Consider the following 26,205-nt stretch of genomic DNA (forward strand, 5'->3'; position numbering starts at 1 on the left):
TAGACAGCCGCGCAAAGAAGCCAGACGGACTTGGGAAGAGAGGCAGGGACGTCCCTCCTCCCTCCAAACACAGCCAGCGTTTCATTTCGGATTGCGGGAGGGGCCTGGCCGAAGGTGGAGGAGAGGTGGAGCGCCTGGCTGGGGCCCTCCCCATTCTCCTGGCCCCCACCCCGGAACGCCTGGCTGAGAAGGGTTCCAAAGCGAGCAGCGAACGCCCAAAGCCTGGGCTGCGGGAAGGTGGCAGCGCTCTGTAGCTTTTCCTTTGCATTTTTCTTTAAATCGTGAGCTCCGGAGCTATGGTTTCGACCGCTGCTTTCCCGTCTCCACCTCCACCTCCCAGTTCGCTGGCTCGCCCTTCCCCCTCCCCCACCCCACCCCCCACCCCCCCACCCCCACCCCCCACCCCCCCACCCCCCACCCCCCCACCCCCCCACCCCCCCACCCCCACCCCCCACCCCCCCACCCCCACCCCACCCCCCACCCCTCCACCCCCCCATCCCACCCCCCACCCCACCCCCCACCCCTCCACCCCCCCATCCCACCCCCCACCCCCCCACCCCCCCACCCCCCCACCCCCCCACCCCCCCACCCCCATCCCAGCCGCGTGCCCGGCCCTCCGCCTCCAGCCCCGCCTCCGCCGCCGCGGGGTTTCACCCAAGGCAAAGTGAAATCTGCATAGTGACCGCCCCCTCGAAGATCATTGGTGCATCCCCGCCCATCGCGGCCGGTGATTGGTGAGCTGCCCGAGGTTATTTGCATGTCGGACGCAGCCTGGTACCCAGCTGTGCCGCCGGCCGGCGCCGCGCAGAAGTTTGCCGAGCGCTTTCTCGCGGGCTGGTCCCGGACTCGCGCTGCGCCCTGCGCCCTTCGCCGCCGCCCTGTTCTCCCGGGAGTCCTTCCCTGTGGAGGACTGACGCTCCGCTTGTGGGAATTAGAGGTAGACAAGGGGGAGTGCCGAGGGGGAGCGGCGAGGATCTTTCCAGTGACAGCTTCGAGTCCGGACGCCAGGAGCGTGGGGCTCCGGCTGGCCACGGATCTCGCCCGCCTTCCCGCGGCCTCCGGGCGGGCAATGCGGCCGCCGAGCCCCGCGGCACAGAGAGGAAAGAGGGTGGCTCGGAGAGCCTAGAGCTTGTTTCTGCCCACTTGGGGAAGAGGGCATGGAGTTGTGAGCGCCCCTCGCTCGGCGACGCCGCCCGCGGCAGGCTCCCCATGGCCGGGACGTACAGCTCGACTCTGAAGACGCTGGAGGACTTGACCTTGGACTCCGGGTATGGGGCCGGGGACTCGTGCCGCTCGCTCAGCCTCTCGTCCTCCAAGTCCAACTCGCAGGCGCTCAACTCTTCGGCGCAGCAGCACCGCGGGGCGGCCTGGTGGTGCTACTCCGGCTCCATGAACAGCCGCCACAACAGCTGGGACACGGTGAACACGGTGCTGCCCGAGGACCCCGAAGTGGCCGACCTCTTCTCGCGCTGCCCGCGGCTCCCAGAGCTGGAGGAGTTCCCCTGGACCGAGGGAGACGTGGCCCGGGTGCTCCGCAAAGGTGCGGGCGGTCGGCGGCTGCCCCAGTTCTCCGCCGAGGCGGTGAGACGCCTGGCCGGGCTGCTCCGTAGGGCTCTGATCCGCGTGGCCCGCGAGGCGCAGCGCCTGAGCGTGCTGCACGCCAAGTGCACCCGCTTTGAGGTGCAGAGCGCCGTGCGCCTGGTGCACAGCTGGGCTCTGGCGGAGAGCTGCGCGCTGGCAGCCGTCAAGGCGCTGTCCCTGTACAGCATGAGCGCCGGAGACGGGCTGCGCCGGGGCAAGTCCGCGCGCTGCGGCCTCACCTTCTCAGTGGGCCGCTTTTTCCGCTGGATGGTGGACACCCGAATCTCCGTACGCATCCATGAGTACGCGGCCATCTCGCTCACCGCCTGTATGGAGAACCTGGTGGAGGAGATCCGAGCCAGGGTGATGGCCAGCCAGAGCCCTGATGGCGGAGGGGCCGGAGGCGGGGAGGTGTCTGCTGAGGCCCTGGAGATGGTCATCAACAACGACGCCGAGCTCTGGGGCGTCTTGCAGCCCTATGAGCATCTCATCTGCGGCAAGAACGCCAATGGTAAGCGCGCGGGCCTCGGACTGGCAGACTGGGTAGGCAAGAAATCCCGCCCTGGGCTACTGGGGGAGTGAATTTCCTGAGACAAAGCTGGTGGCTGTGCCAGTACTTTGGGAGATAGCGTTAGGTCTGAGGATAGGGTTCATTAAATGTCACTTGTCAGAGATTGTTCTAAGGGTAACTGACTTTTGGAGGGCAAACTCGTGAATGATCTACATCCTGTGCTGCGTGGCATTGTTACTATCTGCGGGCCGTTCATTGATTGGGTGAGATTGAATCTCTTGACCAAGCCATTCCTGAACCTCTCTTGAAGTGAAACTTACTGCCCCGTGGCTCTTTGCCGTGCTTAACTAGATCTCTAGTTGCTGTCTTTTCCCAACAGCTGGGCAGATTGACTGATTCTGCCCCCTAGTTTTCCCCAGCTCAATAGCAGCAGCCAAAGGGTCCCAGCTTAAAGACCTGAGCCTTGGATAAGTGAGATGAGGGGAGGGGAGTGGGAAGCCCGAGATCTGGCGCTGCGCCTTGTGCTTTGCTGGGCTGAAGGATGCTGTCAGGCGCTAGAGGGGTAGTGGCGCGCTCTTAACTATATGTGCCCAGGAATGATGAAACCTGGGGACCCCCGATTCCCCTTCCCGGAAGGGTACAGGTTGTCTCCTGGGACCTGATTTTCCAAGCTGTCACCAACCAAGTGAGCCATTGCTTAAAACCTTGCATTGTATTAAATGTTCTTTCCTGAAAAGAGTGATGGCCCATCAGGGGGAAGAGATCGAGGGATAGGTAACGGCTTGGGGTCAAGTCTGGGAAAGGAACCATTGGGTGGTTGCACTTCTCTGAAGATGGCATGGATTTAGTGCAAAGGATGGAAGCAAAGCACTTGACCTTTTCCCTGACAATGTTAGGGGGTGTGACATTGCATTCAACTCCAAACTACCTACAATACTTCAGTTTCAGGAATCAGCACCATAAACTGTTCAGAATGGTATTATGGTTAAACAGTCTTACAATCTGATTGGAAGGCCACTTGGGGGGCAGCTTTCACTGGCAAATAAGCAGGCAGTGGTAGAGGTCAGGTGGGGACTGGAAAGGGATAAAAGAAGTCAAAACGTGGTTTAACATAATCATAATAGCTGAAATGTAAAATAACACTTAATGTGTCATCATTGTTCTTAGCACTTTAACTCAAGTACTCCTAGCAAGCCTATTAGGTAGGTACTTACTGTTTAGTATTATGCCCATTTTACAGATAAGGAAACCAAGGTTCCCAGAAGTTATATAATCTGCCCAACATTACATAGATGTTAAATGGCAAAACTGGAATTTGAATCCGGTTTGAATACAGGTAGGCCCCTTTAAGGTTTTAGCCGCTGGTGGAGAAGCAGCAGCTTTGTTTTTCTGGGGGGTTGTTGTTGTTGTTGTTGTTGTTTGTTTTTCCTACTGAACTGTAGCTCTCAGATCTTATGCTTTGTTTTTGATTGGTCCAGTTTTCAAGGAGAACAGTTGACATGTTAGGACCATTTTGAAGATACTCTGTACCAAGCATGGGTTACTTTGACATTATTGGTTTTGTTCTTAAATTCTGACACTGCCAAAGGAGATGCCAGGAATTGAAGAGCATCTGCTTCTTAATTTTCTTCCTCTTAGGTCAGAGCTAAGGTCAGTCCCGAATCTCAGTTGATGATGTCACAGCTGCTTGTTGTGCCTCACCCTCCAGGTTTGTGGCATCAACGCTGGGAACAGCAGCTCCAGGGCAGGAAGTGGAGGGCCAGGGGATTTCCATCCAGTGGTCATAACTGAGGGAAAGAGTTCAGTACTTTTGGCTAAGCGGAGGCCCAAACTGAACTCAAAGAAGTAAAGGCTCGTAGAAAAGACTGAAGACCTAACCCTATAAGCCAAACAAGAATAAGGGTGGAACCGTAGATGCAAAACAAAACAAAAAACATATCTTTCATGCAGAACAGGTGCATTGAGAAGCTTCTCCCAGCTTTTCTAACTGCAAATTGAAGCAAGGAAGACCAACTCCCTGCCCAGGACACCCTGAAGATGCGAAGTGGCCTGAAGCTGCTAGAAAACAGATTCCTTCTGCTAAAGGGCTTCCAATAAAAGAACTATTCCTTATCTAGGGTCAGCATTCCTTGGGATTTCCTTTATAAGTTGGTCTTTTGACCACCGCCTCCACCCACCCCCCGCCTTTTGTTTTTTTAAGATAGAAACAGGGTTTCGCTATGTTGCCCAGGCTGGTTTCAAACTCCTGGGCTCAAGCAGTCCTCCTGCCTCAGCCTCTCAAAATGTTGGGATTACAGGCGCGAGCCACCCCACCCAGCCACGACCCCATGTTTTAACCTTCTCCTTGCCCCCTCCCCTTTCCAAACAATCCTCCTTAATCCTTGGTAGTCAAGACAGCAGGATTCTCTGTGGCAGACAACAAAGCTCCCTGGATGCTCAGAGCCAAAGTGTCTCCCTCTGTACATTCTCAGGTCTCCAGGGAACTCTCTTGCAGGCGAGGTGACCATTCACTTCCACTTAGCAACTGGATGCTCATTTTTTATACATGAAAACCGGGGGGTGGCCACATTAAACAATAACCAGGCTGATTTATTAAGTCCCTTTAGACAAAGTAAAATGAATGTTTAGTAAAGGGGCAATGAATTACTTATGCCTGAAAGCTGGTTCAGAGGGAAGCATAAACTGCTTAGGAACAAAATGGAGTGGTCCAAACCTTTGTTATATTAAAATTACCCCAAGGCCAGCAAGGTTACAGTTTACACAGCTGAAGACCAACTGGGGAATGACTGCGTATGGGAGGGAGAGTGCTGGTTAGAATTCTTGTCCTGCTGGTCTTCCCTTTAAATTATATATTTATTGTTGTTATGCCTGCTAATTATACAGCATGGGCACATGCATTTGACTCAGCTATATAGGGCTTTTAAACTTAATGTCTTCCAACCAAGAATTTAAGGGCCCTAATCCATCTATTCCTGTCCATTACTCAGAATGCAGGACAAATATGGTTTTGCTCAGCACAAGATGGGTAATAAAAGTTCTGCAGTGTTTATAAAACATGATCCCAGCTCTGTAGAGCAGCAGGAGTTATATATTGTTGTTCATTTGGTATTGATGTCCCCAATCCCATGGCAGTGCCATTAAATGATGATATCTTCATGACTTCCTTACGGGAGGTAGAGAAACCAATTTAATAGAGTAGTATTTATGAACAGGGAGTTTGCAGAAAATAGAAACTTTTTGCGTCCACGTGTCTCCCTCCCTACTCTCCTCTCTCTGCTCTCTCCCTGCCCTCCCCCATCACTCCCCATATGTGAGTTTGATGCTGAGCATCACTACTAGGTTTCTTCTTGGTCATTTTTCTTACTAAGCGTTTGTGAGTGTGGCGTTTTAGAAAATCCTCCTCAATTTCTAGATTCTTGATTAAGTGATAGGATATTGGTGAGAATATCCTTGCTCCAAAGAATTACCCAGGGTGTACAAAAGGATTGCTCTCGCCTAGTGGTAACATGCACAAGATTCACCACGAGGGTTTGAAGCCTACCTTTGCCATTTTTAAAATTTTATTTTGTTATTTGTTTATTTATTTTGAGACAGGGTCTTGCTGTGTCGCCCAGGCTGGAGTGCAGTGGTACAATCATAGTTCACTGCAACCGTGAACTCCTGGGTTCTAAGGGATCCTCCTGCCTCAGCCTCCCAAGTAGCTGGGACTGTAGGCACATGCCACCACACCCAGCTAATTTTTTAAATTTTATTTTTGTAGAGACGGGGTCTTGCTATGTTGCCCAGGCTGGCCTTAAACTCCTGGGCTCAAGCGATTCTCCAGCTTCAGCCTCCCAGAGTGCTGGGATTACAGGCATGACCCATCAGGACTGGCCATACATACCTTTGCCATTCACATGAGTGGCCTGGCGCAATTTTCTTAACCATTCTAACCTTCAATTTTGTCATCTGCATAATGGGAACTAGTAAGAGCATCTAGCTTATATGGTTGGTATGAGAATTAAATGAGACAATAGATTTAAAGATCTTAGCACATAGTAAATGTTCAATAAATAGTAAATTCATTCAACAATTATTGAGCACTGACCCTGTACCCACCACTGTTAAAAGTGCTGTGGACTAAGTGATGAGCAAGAAGAAAAGCCGTCCTCTCATGAAGTTTATAATCCAGTGGAGGAAATGAGAAAACGTGAATAAGTAAGGATTTTCTCTTGGTAGTGAATGTTGTTTAAAATATATTTTTTTTAAAGGGCAGGGTAATGGGATGGTGTGACGGGGCTAATTTAAATGACAGTCAAGGAATGCTTCTCTGAAGGTTTATTAGTAATCGCCAGTAACATCAATACTGCTAAGGACCTTTAGGCCAAAAATAGTGACTGAGGACTTTTCTGAATGATTCAGTTATTCACCAGCTGAGAGAAGTCTCAACATCTCACTTAGCGCTGATAAAGAAAAGGGCTGCGTGTAGAGCAGGGATAAAACCTCTTTGGGTTGTAGGATTTATTTAGCGATGAGATTTAGGATGAATTTCTACTGAGAGAATCAGCTGAAGCAGCAAGAGTTGATTGGGCTTCTTAGGTGTTGTTTAATCACTTTCCATACCTGCGTAGTCTGAAGGATGAAGGCAGCTTCCCATCTCTTTAACCATTTTCTTAAAGCCAAGAGAGTTGGTAAAACTGAAACAGAGCAAGCTTTGGAAACGAAATTTTTTTTTTCTTGCATGCCTGAGAAGGGCAACCCTGGCCTTAAGTAGTAAGAGGAACAAGGTAGAGTTGTTCCACTTGCTCCTTCTGAAAGCTCTACCTGACTCCCCGAACTGGAAGAGTCACCCCTTTGTGATGTTTCCTTAGCACCCAGGGCATATTCTTAAATCATTTCCTGCTTATGTGTGTCTCTCCCATCCAACTGTGGACTCGTAGGCATTGTTGTCTTCCCTGTACCTCTCACAGTGTCTACAATACGTGCTCTATAAATGCTAGGCAAAGAATAGATCCTACCATACAGGTTTAAAGTTTGTACTTGAATTCCTTTGACACATCAGAAGAACCGTCCCCCATTTCTACCAAGGCAGAAAATTTCCAAGTTGTTCTTAATGCACAGAGTCAGCATTTTGGGGCTACCTTCAACCTTTGGGTACTCTGATTTCTAGCAGGGTTCCCAAGTCTGGCTTTGATGTGCAAGATGTGAGCTGGGGGAGTTTTCAGGTTAGGAGAATGTCTTCAGTGTATGATACCCAAAGAGGAAGGGCTTCACAACAGACGTCTAGTAGAGCAGGCTTCAGATAAGTCAACAGGATTGAGTTGAAAGCTTCTTTAAGAATGGAAATACCGGCCCGGCGTGGTGGCTCATGCCTGTAATCCCAGCACTTTGGGAGGCCGAGGCGGGCGGATCACGAGGTCAGGAGATCAAGACCACAGTGAAACCCCGTCTCTACTAAAAATACAAAAAATTAGCCGGGCGTGGTGGCGACGCCTGTAGTCCCAGCTACTCGGGAGGCTGCGGCAGGAGAATGGTGTGAACTCGGGAGGCGGAGCTTGCAGTGAGCAGAGATCTGGCCACTGCGCTCCAGCCTGGGCGACAAAGCGAGACTCCGTCTCTAAAAATAAAAATAAAAATAAAAAAATAAGAATGGAAATACCAATCGCCCCCTTGCCAACAGAGCTGCCCCAGAGGACACTTTATGTTGATGACTGTTGCTCGGAAGAGTTTACATCTGTGTCCCACTCCGTCTGCCTCCGGTCTGAGGATTGAACCAAGGTAATCAATTGCCAAGACATTCCTGGGTTGGCATCCCAAGAATGGGAAGTTCTGAAACAAACCAGAGACACTTTGTTGCACATCCTCAGCTTTGTCCTTATCCCACCTCACCACCAGTATTCATCCTTTGTCCGACAGGACAGTGGGTAGATGCTTCGCCTCTATTTCTACTCTTCTGCAGCTGTAGTAGTAGGTCTGACTTTTCTGCAACACCTCACGCTTATTCTCGTCTGTGAGCTTTCTAGGTCCCCATAAGAATCCTGTGAATGTGTGTCCTTTCACTGAGAGGTCTCCGTGAGTCCAGAATTCACAGCTCAATAATAACTAAGCTCAATAATGACTAAGTCCCATTTTGCTCAAGCCCCAAGTCTGTGCTTTTCCTATAAAGAATTACAGAATCCAAGGTAGCAAATACAGGTCAGTACTTGGCTCCCTTCAAATGGCAGCTGGGTCAAACTCGTAGCAAGAACAACACTTGTTATAGGTCTTGTTTGTTAATGGCCTGTGATGTCCAGACACTTTACATTTGTTAGGCCAGTGAGTGTTCGTGACCACAGTGAAAGAGCAGGCACTGACACCCAGGGGTGTATCTTCCTCCAAAGGATGCTGTTACTCTGTTTAAATGCTGCTTGCTGGCTCTCCCCACCCTAAAGGTGCCATTGATTTTACAGAGCCGTTATTGCTGCTCCTGGGGGTGGAAGAAGGGGGCACACAGAGCTCTGCTGCCCAGGGAGAGCCTTTATAAGTGTCACCTGCTGGTGACCAATAAGCTCAGCTGAATAGAGAAGCTGCAGAGTCCACTGCGATGCTCTTCTAAAGGAGGGGTGAGTCAGCTCAGCAAAGGTGAATACATGAAGGAGGGAAGGCACCAAGAGGGATTTGAGTCTAAGTCACTGGTCTCGGGGAGCTTGGTGCACCTGTCCCGGAGTTGGCAGAAGAGCCTTTACGAAGCGGGCTTTGATTTCCTCCGAGTCCCCCATGGTGTCCAGCTGCTGACTCCATCTCAGTGTTTAAAGCACAGGGAGAGAATGAGCCAGCGATGTAGCAAAGTGCTGAAGGTCCCAGGCTTTGGTGTCTGAATTGAGTCCCAAATTGATTTGCCTCTTACTGACCTAGGCCTTCAAGCAAGTCACACTAAGTTTCTATTTCCTCTACCGTAAAATGAGAGGCTTATACACATGCGGTTGTGCCTTGTGCATACTCAGTGCCCTAGGATGTGAGAGATGCAGTCAGGCTTGCTGGTGAGAGCCAGCACGGGGTGGAGCTGCCTGGCTGTAATTCCTCATAACCTCACTTGGGAGCTGTGTGACCCTGGGCAACTTGTTTCACTTCCGTGCCTTAGTTTCTTCCTGGATCACGGGGCACTATTGACATTTTGGACTGGATCATGTTTTGTCATGGGGCTCTCTTGGGCGTTGTAGGATGCTTCATAGCCACCACCAGTTGAGGCCATCAAAAATGTCTCCAGACTTTTCCAGATGTTCCCTGGGGAGCAAATTCACCCTTGCTGTGAAACACCACTCTATAAGATAGGACTGAAAATAGTACCCAACTCATAGGATGGTTGTGAGGATTTCATAGTAGTCTCTGTGAGGAACTTTGTGTTATACCTGACACATAAAATATTCTAATTGTTTTTAACAAACTTGTGTTGGATGCAGTAATTGTGTTCATTTTTGCCAAAGTCTCTAGTGCAAGGAGGGTCATGACCCAGATCTCAGGGAGATGGGTATTACTCACAAGGCTTTCCTTGGTGGCTAACAGTTTGTTTGTGGAGGTAGGAGGAAGTTATGGAATCTGGAAAAAGCACCCTTGCACCTTGCTCAGTTGCAGCTCAATGGTCCCCAACAACAAGTGGTCTGGCAGTGGGCAAAGAGATCAGATCTCTCCCTCTGAGCTCAGGCCCACCTCTGCCAGAATGACAGTGACAGTGCACATTCAAAGCTCCAGGCCCCCAGAGAGAAATTCTGCTGTGGATATTGGACCCTGCTTGTGGCAGCCGCCAAATCCTCAGCCACAGATCATAGCAGGTGTTTTCTGTTTTGCTAGCCTGTCATGTAAACACACTTTGTGGTCTTCTTGCTTGTTTTAAAAAAGGCTTAAGTGGTTTTGCAGCTTTGGTTGTATACTTGGAGCTGCATGCAGGATTGGGAGGAGCGACATAAGGAACACAGCCCAAGTACTCCCGAGGAATGCCACGCCAGCATTATTAATCAGCTGCTCACTGAGTGCCAGCTACATCCGAGGCAATGGAGACAGATTAGCAGGGGACAAGAATCTTGCCTGTTCAGAGTTTAGAAGCATTCAGAATCTAGTAGGGAAAGCAAAGCATATGTACAGATAGTTACAAAGAAGTTTGTAATCACTGCCTTCAAACAAAGAGGGGAGCAATGGCAATAGACTCCACTGTCTAGTCTACATTGCTGGTTCCCCATCGTGGGTGCTTTTCAGGAGCTGTTTCATTTAATCCTCCCAGCCCCTCTGGAAGGTAGATATAACTTCCGTCCCATAGCTGGGGACCTTAAAGGTTCTGGTGATTAGAAAGCTTAAAGGGAAGAGATGACTCCTGGCTGGCTGCGTGGAAGGAAGTCAGGGTTTCTTTGTGGAGGATGTGGCAGGTGTGCCAGTGATTTGGGCAGGTAGAGCTGCAACTGCGGAGGCGGAAAGGGATGCAGAGCCCCCAGAGGCTTCCAGGCAGAGGGAACAGTGTGAGCAAAGACCTGGAAGCCAACGCGTATGTGTTGGAGAACAGCAAGTTCTCCTGTTTGGGTGGAAGGTTCAGATACATGACAAGCAGGAACAGTGGAGATAACACAGGAAAAAGGAAAGCTTTCCCACATCTTTTATCCAGATGTTAAGAAGCCTGCCAGAGTACAGGACGAGAGTTTTCCAAAACTTATTTTCATAATTCAGAAATTGAGTGTGTCTTCTCCCTAGCTCATCTTAACCATGGCCTCAGACCTCCAATTACTCCTCTTGGTGATTGAAAGCTTGACCTCAAAAATGCACCCGTCTGCTGTCCTAGCAGTAAAAGCATTAAAAGAACCTTAACCGAGCAAACTTGGGTTGAGAGAGGATGAAGAACAAGGCTTTTATCAACCCTTCTTTTCTTGTTGAATTTGGCTCTGACTTTGCATTTCTTCCATGGCCCTGAACGTAGCATTTCAGTCCAAAGCAATCCCAGTACAGAATGAAGGTCAAGACTGGCAAACGTGTTAAATGAGGCCATTGGATTGACTGTTGCCAAAGCAGGATTCTTAATTGTGGAAGGAGAGAGCAGCATAAAACAGGGTGAGAGAAGATGGTCCCAGAACTTTTTTTTGTTTTTTGCTTTTAAGTCTGACTGATATTTACAATATTCAACTTCCAGTTTAGGGTTTATTATTTTGGACAATGAAAGCTCAATTCTCAGAGATGCTGACATTTTAATTCTTAGTTAATGTGTTTCCAGAGCATTGATAATAAAGATTTCAAGCATATTAAGTGCTTAATATTGTGGAACCACCTTATAGCTAATTGTCATCTGAATTGGAGTCCCTAAGGTGCAGCTGAATTCTGCTGACAATAATAAAATGTGATAGGTCATCAATGGCTTAGCTAATAACTCAGGTGTTGGTCTTTTTTGTGACTCCAGTGTCATGAAGGGAAGGAATTTTCTTGTCACTTGACAAAGAGAAACGTCATGAACATATTGCAAAAATACATACACAGTCATTTGTAGTGACTTGAGGCCCATAGTTCTCTTTCTTTACTTTTTTTTTTTTTTTTTTTTTTTTTTTGACACGAAGTCTCACTCTGTCAGCCAGGTTGGAGTGCAGTGGTGTGATCTCAGCTCACTGCAGCCTCCACCTCCCAGGTTCAAGCAATTCTCCTGCCTCAGCCTCTCAATTAGCTGAGATTATAGGCAGGTGCCACCACACCTGGCTAATTTTCAAATTTTCAGTAGAGACAGCGTTTTACTATGTTGGCCAGGCTGGTCTCGAACTCCTGACCTCAAGTGATCTGCCCGCCTTGGCCTCCCAAAGTGCTGGGATTACAGGTGTGGCCACTGTGCCTGGCCCATGGTTTGCTTTCTAAAAGTAAGCTGAGGAGAGTCAGGCCCATGATGGAAAAATTAAATAGGAAAACTAAACTTGGAAGTCTGGACCTATAAGGTTAGAGTTGACAAGACATTAAACTGGACCTCAAAGAGTTTGAAATGGGCCTCTCAGTGCATGAAAACCCTCCCTACAGTTGAAGCCAAGCTTTTATTGAAACTTTTACAACTTTTTTTAGTCTGTACCTTTAAAAATATGAAAATTAGTATTTGCTATGAGGAGAGCTATTAATAAACACAAGCCTGAGGCTCACCTACCAAGCGGGTGTACATGCACAAGCATCCGGAACAATCCAGTACAGAGATGTGAGGATTTGGATCCAGAAAATCCTGGGGTAGAGCTTGCCCTGTCTGTGACCTGGCGTGAATCCTTCCATCTCTTGGATCTGTTTCCTTATCTGTGGTGTGGAGAGGTGGGACTCGATTCCCCAAGGGCCTTTCTGTCTCCGATAATGTTTCTAGATCCCACATGGACACTGTGCAGTCATTTTCCTAATGTCGAGCCCTAGAATTAGTATCCTTGGGAAAGAAACAGCCCAAGATGGTGCTGGACGAGCTCTCCGAAGACCTGGCTTGGTAATAGGGCTGGACACTGTCTTTTTAATATTAAGATTAACTGCGATTACTATACTTGGGGGTTTTCCTGTGCCCCTTTCCCCAGAAAAATGAGTGCTACATGCTTTTGACCGACCTCATGCTTCAGTGCTTGACAGCTGCGTCCAGACCCTGGCAGGCCGGCACTGTGGTGAGATCCAGCTCCGAGGTGACTTCATACAGCCTGTGCTTGAAGCCCGCCTACCCAGACTTGGGTATTTATAGCAGGGGAGCAGCTAGAAAAAAAAAAAAATTAAATATGCTACACCCTTCTTTATACGATGTGGGACAGAGACAGGCATTGTGAGGAATTTCGAAGGCAGAGCTGTATAATCCAGCAGGATATTTTTAAATGCTGTTTGTTGCCGTTGGCAGGGCCGGTGTTTCAAAGAGGAGGGAAAATGAGAGTAACTGAGGATGACAGGCTGCCAGGAATGCTGAAGGCCGAGACATGGAGCTCCATGCTCCGAGGTACACAGGCTCTGAACCCTGATCTACTTCACAGTCACATAGCTTGAACGGGGCTTGGGCAGGTCAGTATGAGAGGCTAGGGAAATGGGGTGGCTTGCCTGTCTCTCTTCCCCAACCAGCCCATCCACCCTTCAGATCCCAAGTTGAAAATCGATGAAACCTTCTGGACAGGCAGAATATACGGCAAAAAAAAAAAAAAAGAGTTGCTTTTGTGAAAGCCAGGGACCTGGTTTTTTCTTCTTCAACCCATCTCGGCAGCCGAGTAATTAAAGTCATACATGGGGACACAATTTGGAAGCAAGTTGCTTGCAGCTGTTCTTCTGGACTTAATCAGCTTGAGTACCAGCTGGACAGGCCAGGACTATGCTGGGACCCAATTCAGTAGCAGGTGAGAAGGCCTCAGGGGTAGGGCTGCCTCTGAGAAGGCATCGCAACATCCCCCACCTGTCCAATGGGTGCTTGTAAAGTATCCTAACTAGTGTTTTCTCCCACCACAAACACTGCTCTTTGAGGAGACAAATGATGATGGTGGGGGTGGGGAGTCTGAGGACTGGGTAGGGGAGAGGCCGGGAGTTCTGTTTGGGGTACATCCGTTTGTTCATCCAATACATATTTATTGAGGACTGTGTACTGAGCACTGTTCCAGGAGCTGGTGATGCAACAAATAAATAAAAGGGGCCTGAAGGAGGGCAGGGTGCAGTCCCTGTGGATAAGGAGGCAGAGCGAGGGGAATCACATGAGGCCAGCCTGGCTGGAGAAGACAGCTCCAGGCAGAGGGAATAGCAAACGTTCCTGGTGGGTTCGAGGAGCACCAAGGAGAAGCTCCTTGCATGTGGCTGGGGTGAGTGTAGCAGGAGATGTGGTTGGGAGAGGAAATGGTGGGGTGGTTAGTGGGGTAGACCATTGGGTAATCATTCATTGACTTTTAGTTCTGAGTAAGCTGAAAGGCATTGGAGGGACTCAAGCGCAGAGTGACTTGATCTGATTTGTATTTCCGCAAGGTCACTCTCTCTATTGTGTTGGAAATTGACTTTAGTATCAAGTGTGGAAGCAGCAGGACCAGCCACTGGCATTTGCCAACAGCTTGGATGTGTGAGGTATGAGAGCGGAATCAAGGGTGACACCAAGTTGCAATGGTCTGAGCAACTGGAAGGAGAGAGCGACCATTGACTGAAGTGGGGAAAGCGATGTATGGAAGAAGCAGGACTGCAGCAAAGATCCCAGTGTGGTTTTAGTTGTCTGTCTCAAGTCACATACAGATATCAAATAGGTTGGGCTGGGCACAGTGACTCACACCTGTAATCCTAGCCCCTTGGGAGGCCGAGGCAGGTGGATGGCTTGAGTCCAGGAGTTCGAGATCAGACCAGGCAACACAGTCAAGCCTTTGTTTCTACAAAAAAATACAAAAACCAACTAGGTATAATGGCACACATCTGTGATCCCGGCTACTTGGGAGGCTGAGGTGAGAGGATTGCTTAAGCCCAGGAGGCAGAGGCTGCAGTAAGCCAGTATCACACCACTGCACTCCAGCCTGGGCAACAGAGTGAGACCCTGTCTCCGAAAAAAAAATAGGAAGTTAGCTGGGAGACAGGCCACCTTGAAGTTCATTAGTCATATGATGGATTGAAACATCGCCCTTCTTTGCCCTTCCAGAGGGTGGGCTCATTATAGCAGGGCTGCATAGAGATTCAGACAATAGAGATTTAATTTTCAGTCTTACAATCTTTGGCTGATGGCCATAAGAGCCCCTAAATTTTGCTTTCCAGCTTTTTTATAGGCAGCCAGCAGCCTTTAATAAAGATCATCAACTCTGTTGTTTCCTGTCATTAAAATGGGGCCTGTTTAATTAGTCCTATTGTTCTGTGGATCATTGTGACTTTGCGTCTGTGTCCTTCAATGCTGGGAAAGCAAGACTCCATTTTTCAGGCAGCTTTGGATTCCTGGAGGTCAAGTCTGGGTCTAAAATTTGGCCAGAAAAAGAACGCTCTTAGGTGATTTGAGAAGGCATGGGGCCTGGAGTGGTGTCTGAATGGTTGGGGAGTGTCCAAGTGCCTGTTGGATGCTTTGACCTCTGCTTCTCAGCAGGGGCAGGGTGCACAGGGGGTCTAAGAGATGGGGTCTGAAGGAGTTGTCACTGTCTGATTGCCAGCTAGATAGGTGGTGTCTCTGCCCTCAGTTTTCCTCTTCTGTTAAATGGGGTTGCCATAGTTTCTAGCTCATAAGGTTGTTGTTTCAGTGATTTTCAATCCTAGATTCACATTAGTATTACTTGGAAAGCTTAAAAATAAAAGTGTCTGCCAGGTGTGGTGGCTCAAGCCTGTAATCCCAACACTTTGGGAGGCCAAAGCAGGCAGATCACCTGAGGTCAGTAGTTCGCAAACAGCTTGGCCAACATGGTGAAACCCATCTCTACTAAAAATACGAAAATGAGGCAGGTGTGGTGGCAGGCACCTGTAATCCCAGCTACTTGGGAGGCTGAGACAGGAGAACTACTTGACCCTGGGAGGCGGAGGTTGCAGTGAGCGCAGATCACACCACTGTACTCCAGCCTGAGCAATAGAGCAAGACTCCGTCTCAAAAGAAAAAAAGTGAGTGTATGTGTGTCTGTCTGTCTTAAGGCCCTACCTCCAGATATTCTGAAATAAATGGTCTGGCATGAGGCCCAGACCATGTGGGTAGCATTCCTGGGAGAGCCTGGTATGTAGTGAGGATGCAGACATTAACTATTATTAGTGGTAAAAGATCCTTGTTCTGGAGTATGTCTTTTTGCCCCACCTAGGATGGTGACTTTCCTTTACTTCACAGCCACAGCGGCTTTGGCTCACTCATCTGGAGGGATCACCAAAGAACACTCCAGAGAAGCTTGAATTGTTAGGTTTACATGAAAAAGGCATGGCTAGATCTAAAATGGGAGCAACATATTAGCCCAGAGTGGTGGCGCACACCTGTAATCCCAGCTACTCGGGAGGCTGAGGCAGCAGGATCACTTGAACCCAGGATGCAGAGGTTGCAGTGAGCTAAGATGGCACTACTGCCCTCCAGCCTGGGCGACAGAGTGAGACTCCATCTCAAAAAATGAATGAATGAATAAATAAATGAAATGGGAGTGACACCATATGGTATTATTTACCGCACTGGCAAATGAAGTGAATACTGTGATTCCCATCTTTAAGAGGAGGAAACAAAGTCACAGAGACGTTCGGTAGCTTGCTCACGGTCATGCAGGTGATAAGTGGTGGAGACTGTAATCAAATCCAGGCAGCTTTACCCCTGATTCTCTACTCTTCAACCTTGCATGTTCCCTCCCCAGCCAGAGAAGCCAAGAGACTGAATTCTCAACTCTGATACCCAGCACAGACCTACCCTGGGTCAAACTTTTACAAAGCACCAGGCCCCGGCCCGTGTGCTTCACATGTATTATATCATGTGATTCTTACCATCATATATACTCTTATTCCCATTTTGCTGCTGAAAAAACCGAGGCTCAGAGAAGTTCAGGTGACATAGCTAGTCAGTGACACAGCCGGGCTCTTTGAGCTCTGAAGTCCTCATTTGCCCTGTGGCCTCCTGACCTCAGGAGTGGCCTGGGTGGGGACAAAGCACATGCAGTGATTTCCTGAGCAAAGAAATGAATGGGTTGGCCCAAGAGGACAAGAGGAACTGAAGCGAGGCCAAAGCACCCCTCGCTGCGTCTCAACAACCAAGCTACCGGGGGGCTGAAAATAGTAACATCGCCCAGTGGGGTGGCCAGCCAGCTGGGCCTGAGACCTGTGGGGTAGGTATTTGTTTCTCTGCGTGTTTAAAGATAATACCCTATGAAGCACATTGCTTCTCTTCTGTTAGTGTGAATGAAATTGCCTCTGAAATGTTGTGTGTGTGGGTTGCTTAAAATAGCTCAAGAGGAAGAATGTTTGGAAGCTGTTAGCTCCTTGAGTCTATTTCCTTGATTTATGATACCTTGGAGAGTGTAGGACCTCTTCTTGTTTACCCTTCTGGCTTTTCCTTTCTACCATGTTTGAGTGTCCTTGTGTCATCATAAGCCAAAGGCATTTGTCACCAGAAAATGTAGCGACCTTTCCTAAGTAATTTAATGGGGGACGCTTTACACGTTTAATCTTTTTCCTTTAAAAGGGGGGAAAATGGGGAGAGGTCATTTGTTTTGGAAATGGCCATTTCTCTCTTCCAGCTGAAAACGTTCCAAGATCAGAGCAATGGCATTTACTTGGGAGTAAGAAAAATTTATTTTATTTTTCCTTTCACACTGAGGCCTGGCCTGGGAAGTCATGAGTTTTTGTAGAACTTTTTCATCTTGTGGTGCTCAGGAGACCTGACAAGCTGTGAGTGAGAGGAGCCACAGAGCTGCTCTGTTCAGTATGGCGGCCACTTGCCACATGTGTATATTTAAATGTATTAAAATTCAATAAGGTTAAAAAAAAATCATTTCCTCAGTCATGCAAGTCACATTTCTTGTGCTCCCTCGTCATAAGTGGCGAGTGGCTACCATATTGGACAATGCAGATATAGAACATTTCCATCATCGCAGACAGTTCTGTGCAACAACACAGCCATTAGAGTGGGTCAGCGGTGGGTCACTTGGGGCCAGCTTTCTGGGTTTTCACAGGTCTAAAAATTTTAACCATTCCCCAGCTTCTCAGAAGCCCTCTGTTTGCAGAAACAAGAAGATTCATGGAAGCGGAGATTAAGGCCATTGATTCTTGTGGCTCTAACCTCTGGACCTTTGACACAAGGTTGGGTTTTATGATTTCCAAGCTGCATGGCCTCGGGCAAGTCACTTAGCCCCTCTCAAGTTGTTTCCTTGTCAGCGAAATGGTGTTTTTAAAAATACCTCCCAGGGATGATGCGACTATTTAAACAAAATAATAAAATGTATATAAAACAGTTAGCATAAGGCTTAACACATAGTAAGAACTTAGATGTGTTACAATGTTTTACCTGCATTTTCTTCTTCGAGCCACACAGTATCCTGCAGAGGTAGATGCAGTTGCTGATTTCAAGATGATGGAAGGGGCTTTGAGGAGTGCTATTGCTGCTATCACTGCCACCGTACTGTTGCTTGGTTCTGCTTTTTTCCTAGGCTTGGGTTCTGTGTTTTTCCTCTAAGGCTCATCTTTTCTACTGAGCTTGTTGATTGGCTTCTTGTCATAAATCAGAGGATGTTTGTTTGTTTGAACTAGGAGCTCTTCTGAGCCTTCATTCAGGGACTGTTTCTTCCACCATGGGAGGTGAGCTCTCTTCGGAGGTGTTTGCCTAAAGCTGGCCTATTGGTATCTACTTGGAAAGCTGCCACCAGGAAAGCTACTGCCGGAATCTGAGGCTCCTCGAAACTTGAGGTTAAAGTTTTTAGTGCTTCACATGCCCTGTGGTCCTTTGGCATCCTTTGCCATGAGGACTGAGTCTAACAGAGCCTTCAGTGAAATCTTAGCCAAGGGTGGCTTTGGGAGGAGTATCTTTGAGAAGAGTAGGACCAAGAGAGGCCTCTCTTGAGCTGGAGAAAGGATCCTTCTGAAAAGATATTTGGTCACACCTGGGTCCTGGGTTCGCACCTTGACTCCACCACTCACTTGGCTAGATCATGTAGCTAATTATTTAACTTTGCAATATCTCAATTTTCTCATCTGCAAAATAGAGATTATACTAAAACTACCTGGCAGCCTGGTTGTGCGAATTAAATGGGATGATGCTAAGTAAAGCATTCAGCCCAGCACATGGCAGGTAGCAGCCACCAGCTATGAGCTACTGTTGCCGTCTTCATCATTGTTGCTTCCCAGCAATGGCATTTGGTACATTTTTTTTATGTGTTGTTCGCGTTTTCTCCTTGAGAATGTATTATCTGTCTAGTCAGAAAAAGCGACCCAGAAGGGGTTTAGTGTGTAAAGTGAGTGTCTAAGTTAAACTTGCATATTATGGACTCTATGTGGTCTTTTTTTTTTTTTTTTGAGACGGAGTCTCGCTGTGTCTCCCAGGCTGGAGTGCAGTGGCGTGATCTCGGCTCACTGCAAACTCCGCCTCCCGGGTTCACGCCATTCTCCCGCCTCAGCCTCCCAAGTAGCTGAGACTACAGGCGCCCGCCACCACGCCCGGCTAGTTTTTTGTATTTTTAGTAGAGACGGGGTTTCACCATGTTAGCCAGGATAGTCTCGATCTCCTGACCTCGTGATCCACCCGCCTCGGCCTCCCAAAGTGCTGGGATTACAGGCTTGAGCCACCGTGCCCGGCTCTATGTGGTCTTTTTATTCTTCCTTCTTCCCTTCCTTTTTTTTTTTTTTTTTTTTTTTTTTTGGAGGATAGTGGGGCTAAAAATTATGACTGTGCAGTTGTCATAAAGCATGACTGTGCAGTTGTCATTTTGGTACCCCACGTGGTGACCAGCCTGCCGCCTTCCTGCTGGTTCCAGCTGTATAACAAGCACTACCCAGTCAAACAGTATAATCAGAGCTGGATTATTTCTATAGGATTAATTTGTGGTGTGAAGTGCTCATGTATTTATGCAATTGCCACTCATTTGCCGGCATCCAAAATGTGCTAAATCTGCCACTAGTGATGAAATCCAAATAACTTGGAACTATATGTAGGGAATCCAGTAATTTTCATCACCATTGTTACAAGAGAGGAGTTTAAAGTGGGGGAATCCAAATGGCACCAAAAAATGATGATATCCCTACTTTCCAGGGATGGTTCTACTCAGAGAGGCACCAATCTCAAAGAGAAAACAGGAAGGACACGAGGCCAGGATATTGCATGACTGTGTTGCCATTGGTGTAACTGGGTCCTCACTGAGGGCCGCCCCTCCCCATGAACCACACCATCATCTTTTGTGAGACTTCTCTGGCACTGACAGATCACTCGTAGTTAATGGGTAACTCGGACTCTTCTTGCCAAATAGTTGCTTTGTTTGTCATCTGTGCTGTGGTCGCCTTCATTGTCCCCACAGCCCTTCAGGCCTCAGAAGGATGTGCTGTGGGGTGGGGTGTGGCAACCTGTAGCATAAGCCCACATACTTCTTCCCCTTTCCCTTAAGTCACTCATTGCCGGAGCTGGCTGGTTGCAGAAACATCTTGAAGCACTTTAAAAATTGATTCTGGACTGGGTGTAGTGGCTCATACCTGTAATCCTAGCACTTTGGGAGGCCTAGGTGGGAGGATCACTTGTGGCCAGGCGTTCGAGACCAGCCTGGTCAACATGATGAGAAATGATGTTTTAAAAAATACCTCCCAGGGATGATGTGACTATTTAAACAAAATAGCAAAATGTATATAAAACAGTTCACATAAGGCTTGACACGTAGTAAGAACTTAGATGTGTTACAATGTTTTACCTGCATTTTCTCCTTTGAACCACACAGTATCCTGCAGAGGTAGATACTGTTGCTGATTTCAAGATGATGGAGGGGGCTTTAGGGAGTGCTATTGCTACCCTCACTGCCACTGTTCCTGCTGTTGATATTCCTAGGCTATGGTTCTGCTTTTTTCCTCCAAGGCTGATGAGACCCTGTCTCTCTATAAAAGTAATAGTAATAAATAAGTTTTTAAGATAAGATTCATATTCTGGAACCCACTCTGAATCTATTAAGTGAAAACCTATAAAAGTGGGGCTAAGACATCTGTTTTTTTGTTTTGTTTTGAGAGGGAGTCTCCCTCTGTCACCCAGGCTGGAGTACAGTGGCACGATCTCAGCTCACTGCAAGCCCTGCCCCTGTTCCAGCGATTCTTCCACCTCAGCCTCCCAAGAAGCTGGGACTACCCCCACGCCCAGCTAGTTGTTTTTTTTGTTTGTTTGTTTGTTTGTTTTTTTGTATTTTTAGTGGAGGTGGGGTTTCACCATGTTGGCCATGCTGGTCTCAAACTCCTGACCTCAAGTGATCCACCCGCCTCGGCCTCCCAAAGTGCCAGGGTTACAGGCGTGAGCTACCGTTCCTGGCCAGAACACCTGTTGTTGTTGTTTTTTGAGAAGTAGTCTCACTCTGTCGCCCAGACTGGAGTGCAGTGGTGCAATCTCAGCTCACTGCAACTTCTACCTCCTGAGTTCAAGCAATTCTCCTGCTTCAGCCTCCTGAGTAGCTGGGATTACAGGCGTGCGCCACCACATCCAGCTAATTTTTGTACTTTTAGTGGAGACGGGGTTTTGCCATGTTGGCCAGGCTGGTCTTGAACTCCTGACCTCAGGTGATCCACCCTCCTCAGCCTCCCAAAGAGCTGGGATCACAGGGGTGAGCCACCATGCCTGGCCAACATTTGTATTTTTAAAGCAGCTCTTGTGGCAATTCCAGATAAACGGGCAGGTTTGTGAATTCCATCTACATCACTGGGAGGTGGGTTTTATTCTGCGCTCCCCTCAGAGTATATATGGGGCAAAGGACCCTCTTGACGATGTACAGTATGGGAAAGGCCGGGCAGAGAGCAGGCTGATCTTTAAGGATCTTCTCTGTGGGTGGTAAGGTGGACATCATGGTTAGGGTGATTTGAATAGGGGGAGGTGGGGAGAGGTGTTAGAAAAGATGACCAATGTTTATTGGATGCTCTGTCATTTAATCTTTCCAACCAAATATGATGAGTTGGTGGTGATAAAAATACAGGTTGATATTTGCCAAATGCCTACTATGAGGTGACCAGGACACTAGTGATTTGTATGCAGTATCTTGTGGAATCCTCACTACAGCCTATGAGCTGTAGGTCACATTATTTATCCTCATTTTACAAATGAGGAAACCGAGGCCTTGAGATAGTTGAAATGTCTTGCTCGAGGTCGCACATACACAGCAAGTAGCAGAGCCAGCATTTGAGATTAGTACTGTCAGACTTCAAAGCCCACGTTTTCCATGCTGAAAGTTTTAATCAAAAGCATGAGGCTATTGGGTCAAATAAGAATCCTGCATTATAAGTAACAGTGTCAGAATTTTTTTGGGAAAGCTGCTTGTGCCATCTTTCCTCAAGGTACTGCCCTTTGGCCCTTCCAGTCCTGGCTTTGAGAACCTTGTTATTTCCTCAGGCTGAGACCAGCCGCCAGTCAGCTGTGCCCGTCCTTGAGGCTGTCCATGTTATGGTCTGCTCTTCTTCCTCCTCAACCCCTGCCTCCTTCCCTGTACAGCCCCTGCATGCAACTCTTCTCCCCAGACAGAGGCCCAGAATCGGGGCCTTCCTTAACAAATAAGCCAGGTTCCAGGAGTGCTGCAGTTACCACCCAGGTGCAAGCCCAGCACAGGCCTCCTCTCAGCCAGCACTCGTCCGAATCCACTCACCCACTCAGGTGGTTGTCCTCCTCGGTGAACTGGGAAGCAGTAGGGCCTTGTGATTGATGGTGTGGATATGAAGCTGGACCGCCTGGGTTCAAATCTTGGATCCACTTCTTCTTTGCTTCCACAAATTGCAATCCACAAATTGCTTCATATCTCGGTGCCTCAGTTTACTTGTCTGTAAGATACTTACCTCATATGTTTACTTGTCTGTAAGATGCTTACCTCATATGATAGTTGTGGACAAGATTACATGAAGTACACCTCCTAAAATGCTTGGAACAGGGCCTGGCGCATGAGTCTCCAGTATGTTAGTCATGATGATGGTGATGATGATTACCAGTTGGGGGGTTAGTTCTGGCTACCCTTCCCTTGGCATGGGGAGGGAGTCCACCCATATGTGAGCATTAACCCTGAGTCTTACAGTAGGGAAATAAGGGCTTTGGAAGCAAACCTGGGTCTAACTCCAGGTAAGCCGCTTTGTTTTTGGTTTTGGTTTTGGTTTTGGTTTTGAGACAGGCCCTCCCTCTGTCGCCTAGGCTGGAGTATAGTGGTGCAATCACAGCTCACGACAACCTCAGACTCCTGACCTCAAGTGGGCTTTCCACCTCAGCCTCCCAAATAGCTGGGACAACAGGCACAAGTCACCATGCCCAGATAATTTTTTAAAATTTTTTAAAAATTTTTTGTAGAGATAAGATCTCACTATGTTGGCCAGGCTAGTCTTGAACTCCTGGCCTCAAGCAATCCTTCTGCCTCAGCTTCCCAAAACGCTGTGCCTGGCCTGGCTGCTTTTTTAATGTGATGCTGGGCGAGTACCTCAACCTATTTGTTTTTTAATCTATAAACTGGGAATGACAGCAGTACCTGCCTTATGGGGTTGTAAAGGTGAAATGCAAAAGTGTAAACAATGCTTCTCATAAGGTGCATGGGCTCAGCTGACATTGAATGAATAGGAGGAAAAATGTGAGTTGAATAAGCTTTAGTAATAAGTGAAAAAAAGTAAGCTCAAAATATTATATACAGCATGATACAACGTAGATAAAGTCAAAAACAAATATTGGATGGCAGGAATAGTCAGGTTCTGGGACAGCTGGAGACAGTGGTGGTTACTGGAATAACTTTACCAAAGGAAAGCTATTTAGTGAACTGTACTCTCCGGTAGAGTTGGCCAATGTGCTTTGCAACAGAGCCAGACTGGTTTCCTATCTCCCAGGACTTTGCTCTTCAGTTAAAACGTTGTCAATCCCAAAGACTTTTCAACTGCAGGATCATCAGGTTCAGATGAGTCTCACGTGGCCACTGCACCTCCAGATATATGCTCTCAAACCGTGTGGCCTGATGAAACTGTGGGACCATTTGGACCTCAAGATGAGAGGTTCCAGCTTCCTGGGAACGTAGGTTGTGATTGTCACCTCAATGGGACTGCTTCACAGAAGAAAAGCCTGGTTTCTAGCAGAAACTTCATCAAGTGAAAGACACGAGTTTGTGATGACACAATATGTGAATGAATTTCAGGGTAATGATGCACCTGTTGAACAAGAAATTAACAGTGCAGAAACTTAACTTTGAAAGTGCCAGAGTAGGGTGTGCAATACAAACATGTCCAGAATTGCGGCGAAAAGATTTTGAATCACTGTTTCCAGAAGTAGCTAATAGCAAAGTAATCATTCTGACTGTAACACAGAAAGCTAAGAATGATATGACTAGAGTGAAGAAGTAGAAACTGAAAGAGAAGTGCTCTTAGAAAAGTTCATCAATGCTGCTGAGGAAATTTGCTGTGCTCTTTTAGCTGAGGGATATTGGGCTGACTTTACTGACCCATCATTTGGTTTGGCATTTTTTGGACCATATACAAACAACACTCTTTTCGAAACCCTTGAATGCTAACAACATTTAGGATTCTGTTGATGACCTTGAATGCTGTAAAGTGATTCATTATAGTCTCTGGGGTACCCGTGTAGTTGTAGGAAGCATCTTCACTAATGCAACACCAGACAGCCATATTATGAAGAAATTAAATGGAAATTAGCAAAAATGTCCATTCATGTGCTGTATTATTTGTATGTAATATTTGGGTTGATGTATAAATACCGTCAGACTAAAGTTTTTTAAAATATACTTATTTCTAAGTATTTCAGCATTTATGAATTTACAACACTGGCAAGTGATTTAGGATTTTAAAATTGCAAATGTTCATTATTCATATCATTGAATACATGTTGAGCACATCCACATTGTATAGGATGTGGTAATTAGCTTGTAACCAGGGTATTATCTGTTATTGTTATTTCTCCCCTTTACTGGAAAAAGTCCTCAATTTTAAATACTTTCTTCCAAAAATAAATCACACATTTGGTTACGAAAAAAAAAAAAACCCGAAATATTAAGATGTGCTGACGGAGTACATTACAGGCACAGTAAATACCATATAAGAGAGAAAGTGAGGAGATGGTAAACACAGATAACGGTTATGCGTCATGGGAAGAGGGAAAGGGAAGGATTAGGGGAGGGAGGGTCATATGGTTTAGATGCATGTAGATGGTTGCCAAGGCTCTAGCTTTTGTTTGGGAGTTGAGTTCACATTATAACTAATTAAAAATGGTCATGAACCAAGGATTATGATAAATCCAATTTGTGCACCTGAGGTTAAAAAATTAGTGGGTTCTCAATAGGTGGTAGCTATTTATTATCCCATGAACCACCTGAACCATGCCACAGGCCACCATTCATACCCTTTCTGATTGCCTCTCATTGATGCAAAATGCTCTGAGAAGTGAGTTTTTCTCCTCCAGCCACAGTGGCTTTCACATGGAGAACACAGCACAGTAGGGATATTTAAGTTGCCTGGATTCTTAGGTTGGGGCAGGTCTTAGGCATAAGCTCCCGTATGTGTCTAAAATAGTTGAACAAAGACAGGGTTGTTTTTGTCCTTACTGTGCCAGATGTAAAGGCTTTCATTAGAGTCACCTTAGGAGTATTCATGTTAGCCAGGAGATTTTCCTTCCGAGAGAAGGAAACATTTGGGTTGGATCTGATGGTGTTTGCCTTGGTGTGATTTTAGACCTTTCTGTTTCCATCGTCACCACTCAGCATCATGACTTTTGCCTATGGCTTTTTTTTTTTCACCTATGGCTCCCTTCCTTTAGTGGAAAGGGGAGGCACCGAGATGTTTGAGACACCTCAGTCATGTGCTTGCAGATCCACGTATCCTCGTGTGCTGCCCCTGTCTCCTGAATTTGACAAAGTAGAGGAGACAAGAACATAGGTTTTGGAATTATGGAGACCTGGGTTCAATTTTGGGGTCTTCACTGTGTGATATGAGGTGGAGGCATTGCTTGTTTTTCCTCTATCTTATTATTTTATTGTATTTTATTTTTTGAGACAGTCTCACTCTTGTCGCCCAGGCTGGAGTGCAGTGGCACGATCTCGGCTCACTGCAACCTCTGCCTCCCGGGTTCAAGCGATTTTCCTGCCTCAGCCTCCCGAGTATTACAGGGATTACAGGTGAGCACCACGACACCCAGCTAATTTGTTTATTTTAAGTAGAGACAGGGTTTTGCCATGTTGGCCAGGCTGGTCTTGAACTCCTAACCTCAAGTGATCTGCCCACCTTGGCCTCCCAAAGTGCTGAAATTCCAGGCTCGAGCCACCATACCCAGCCTGTTTTTCCTTTATTTTATTTTTAGTTTTTGGGAATTTTGTTTGTTTTGTTTTGTTTCTCCTTTATTATAGATTAGGATGCATAAAGTCCAGAGTCTTAAATACACAGCTTGATGAATTTTTGCCCAGACATGCCCCTATGTAACTTACCCAGGTCAAGATCAAGATTTAAAACACTCCTGCTTAGGAGACACCCTCATGGCCATTCCTTGTTAGTGTCTACCCCACATAACTATTATTCTGACTCTTGCCACCTTCAATTGCTTTTGCCTGTTCTTGAAC

At 47.3% G+C, this 26,205-nt stretch overlaps 1 protein-coding gene and 1 pseudogene across 1 annotated transcript in view; both read left to right on the top strand.

Moving 5' to 3' along the window:
- The first annotated feature begins 806 nt into the window (after window positions 1-806).
- The window catches only part of ABTB2 (ankyrin repeat and BTB domain containing 2), a 212,869-nt gene continuing 187,470 nt past the window's right edge, over window positions 807-26,205 (top strand). Inside the window, exon 1 of the mRNA XM_005578227.5 lies at window positions 807-2,092. Within this exon, the coding sequence (XP_005578284.1) occupies window positions 1,210-2,092 (883 nt within the window). The 5' untranslated portion in view covers window positions 807-1,209. The remainder of the gene's footprint in view (window positions 2,093-26,205) is intronic.
- On the top strand, window positions 12,487-24,637 carry LOC102118125 (cobalamin trafficking protein CblD-like; annotated as a pseudogene).

The sequence above is a fragment of the Macaca fascicularis genome, chromosome 14, assembly GCF_037993035.2.
Source record: "Macaca fascicularis isolate 582-1 chromosome 14, T2T-MFA8v1.1".
In the NCBI taxonomy this organism is placed as follows: domain Eukaryota; kingdom Metazoa; phylum Chordata; class Mammalia; order Primates; family Cercopithecidae; genus Macaca; species Macaca fascicularis.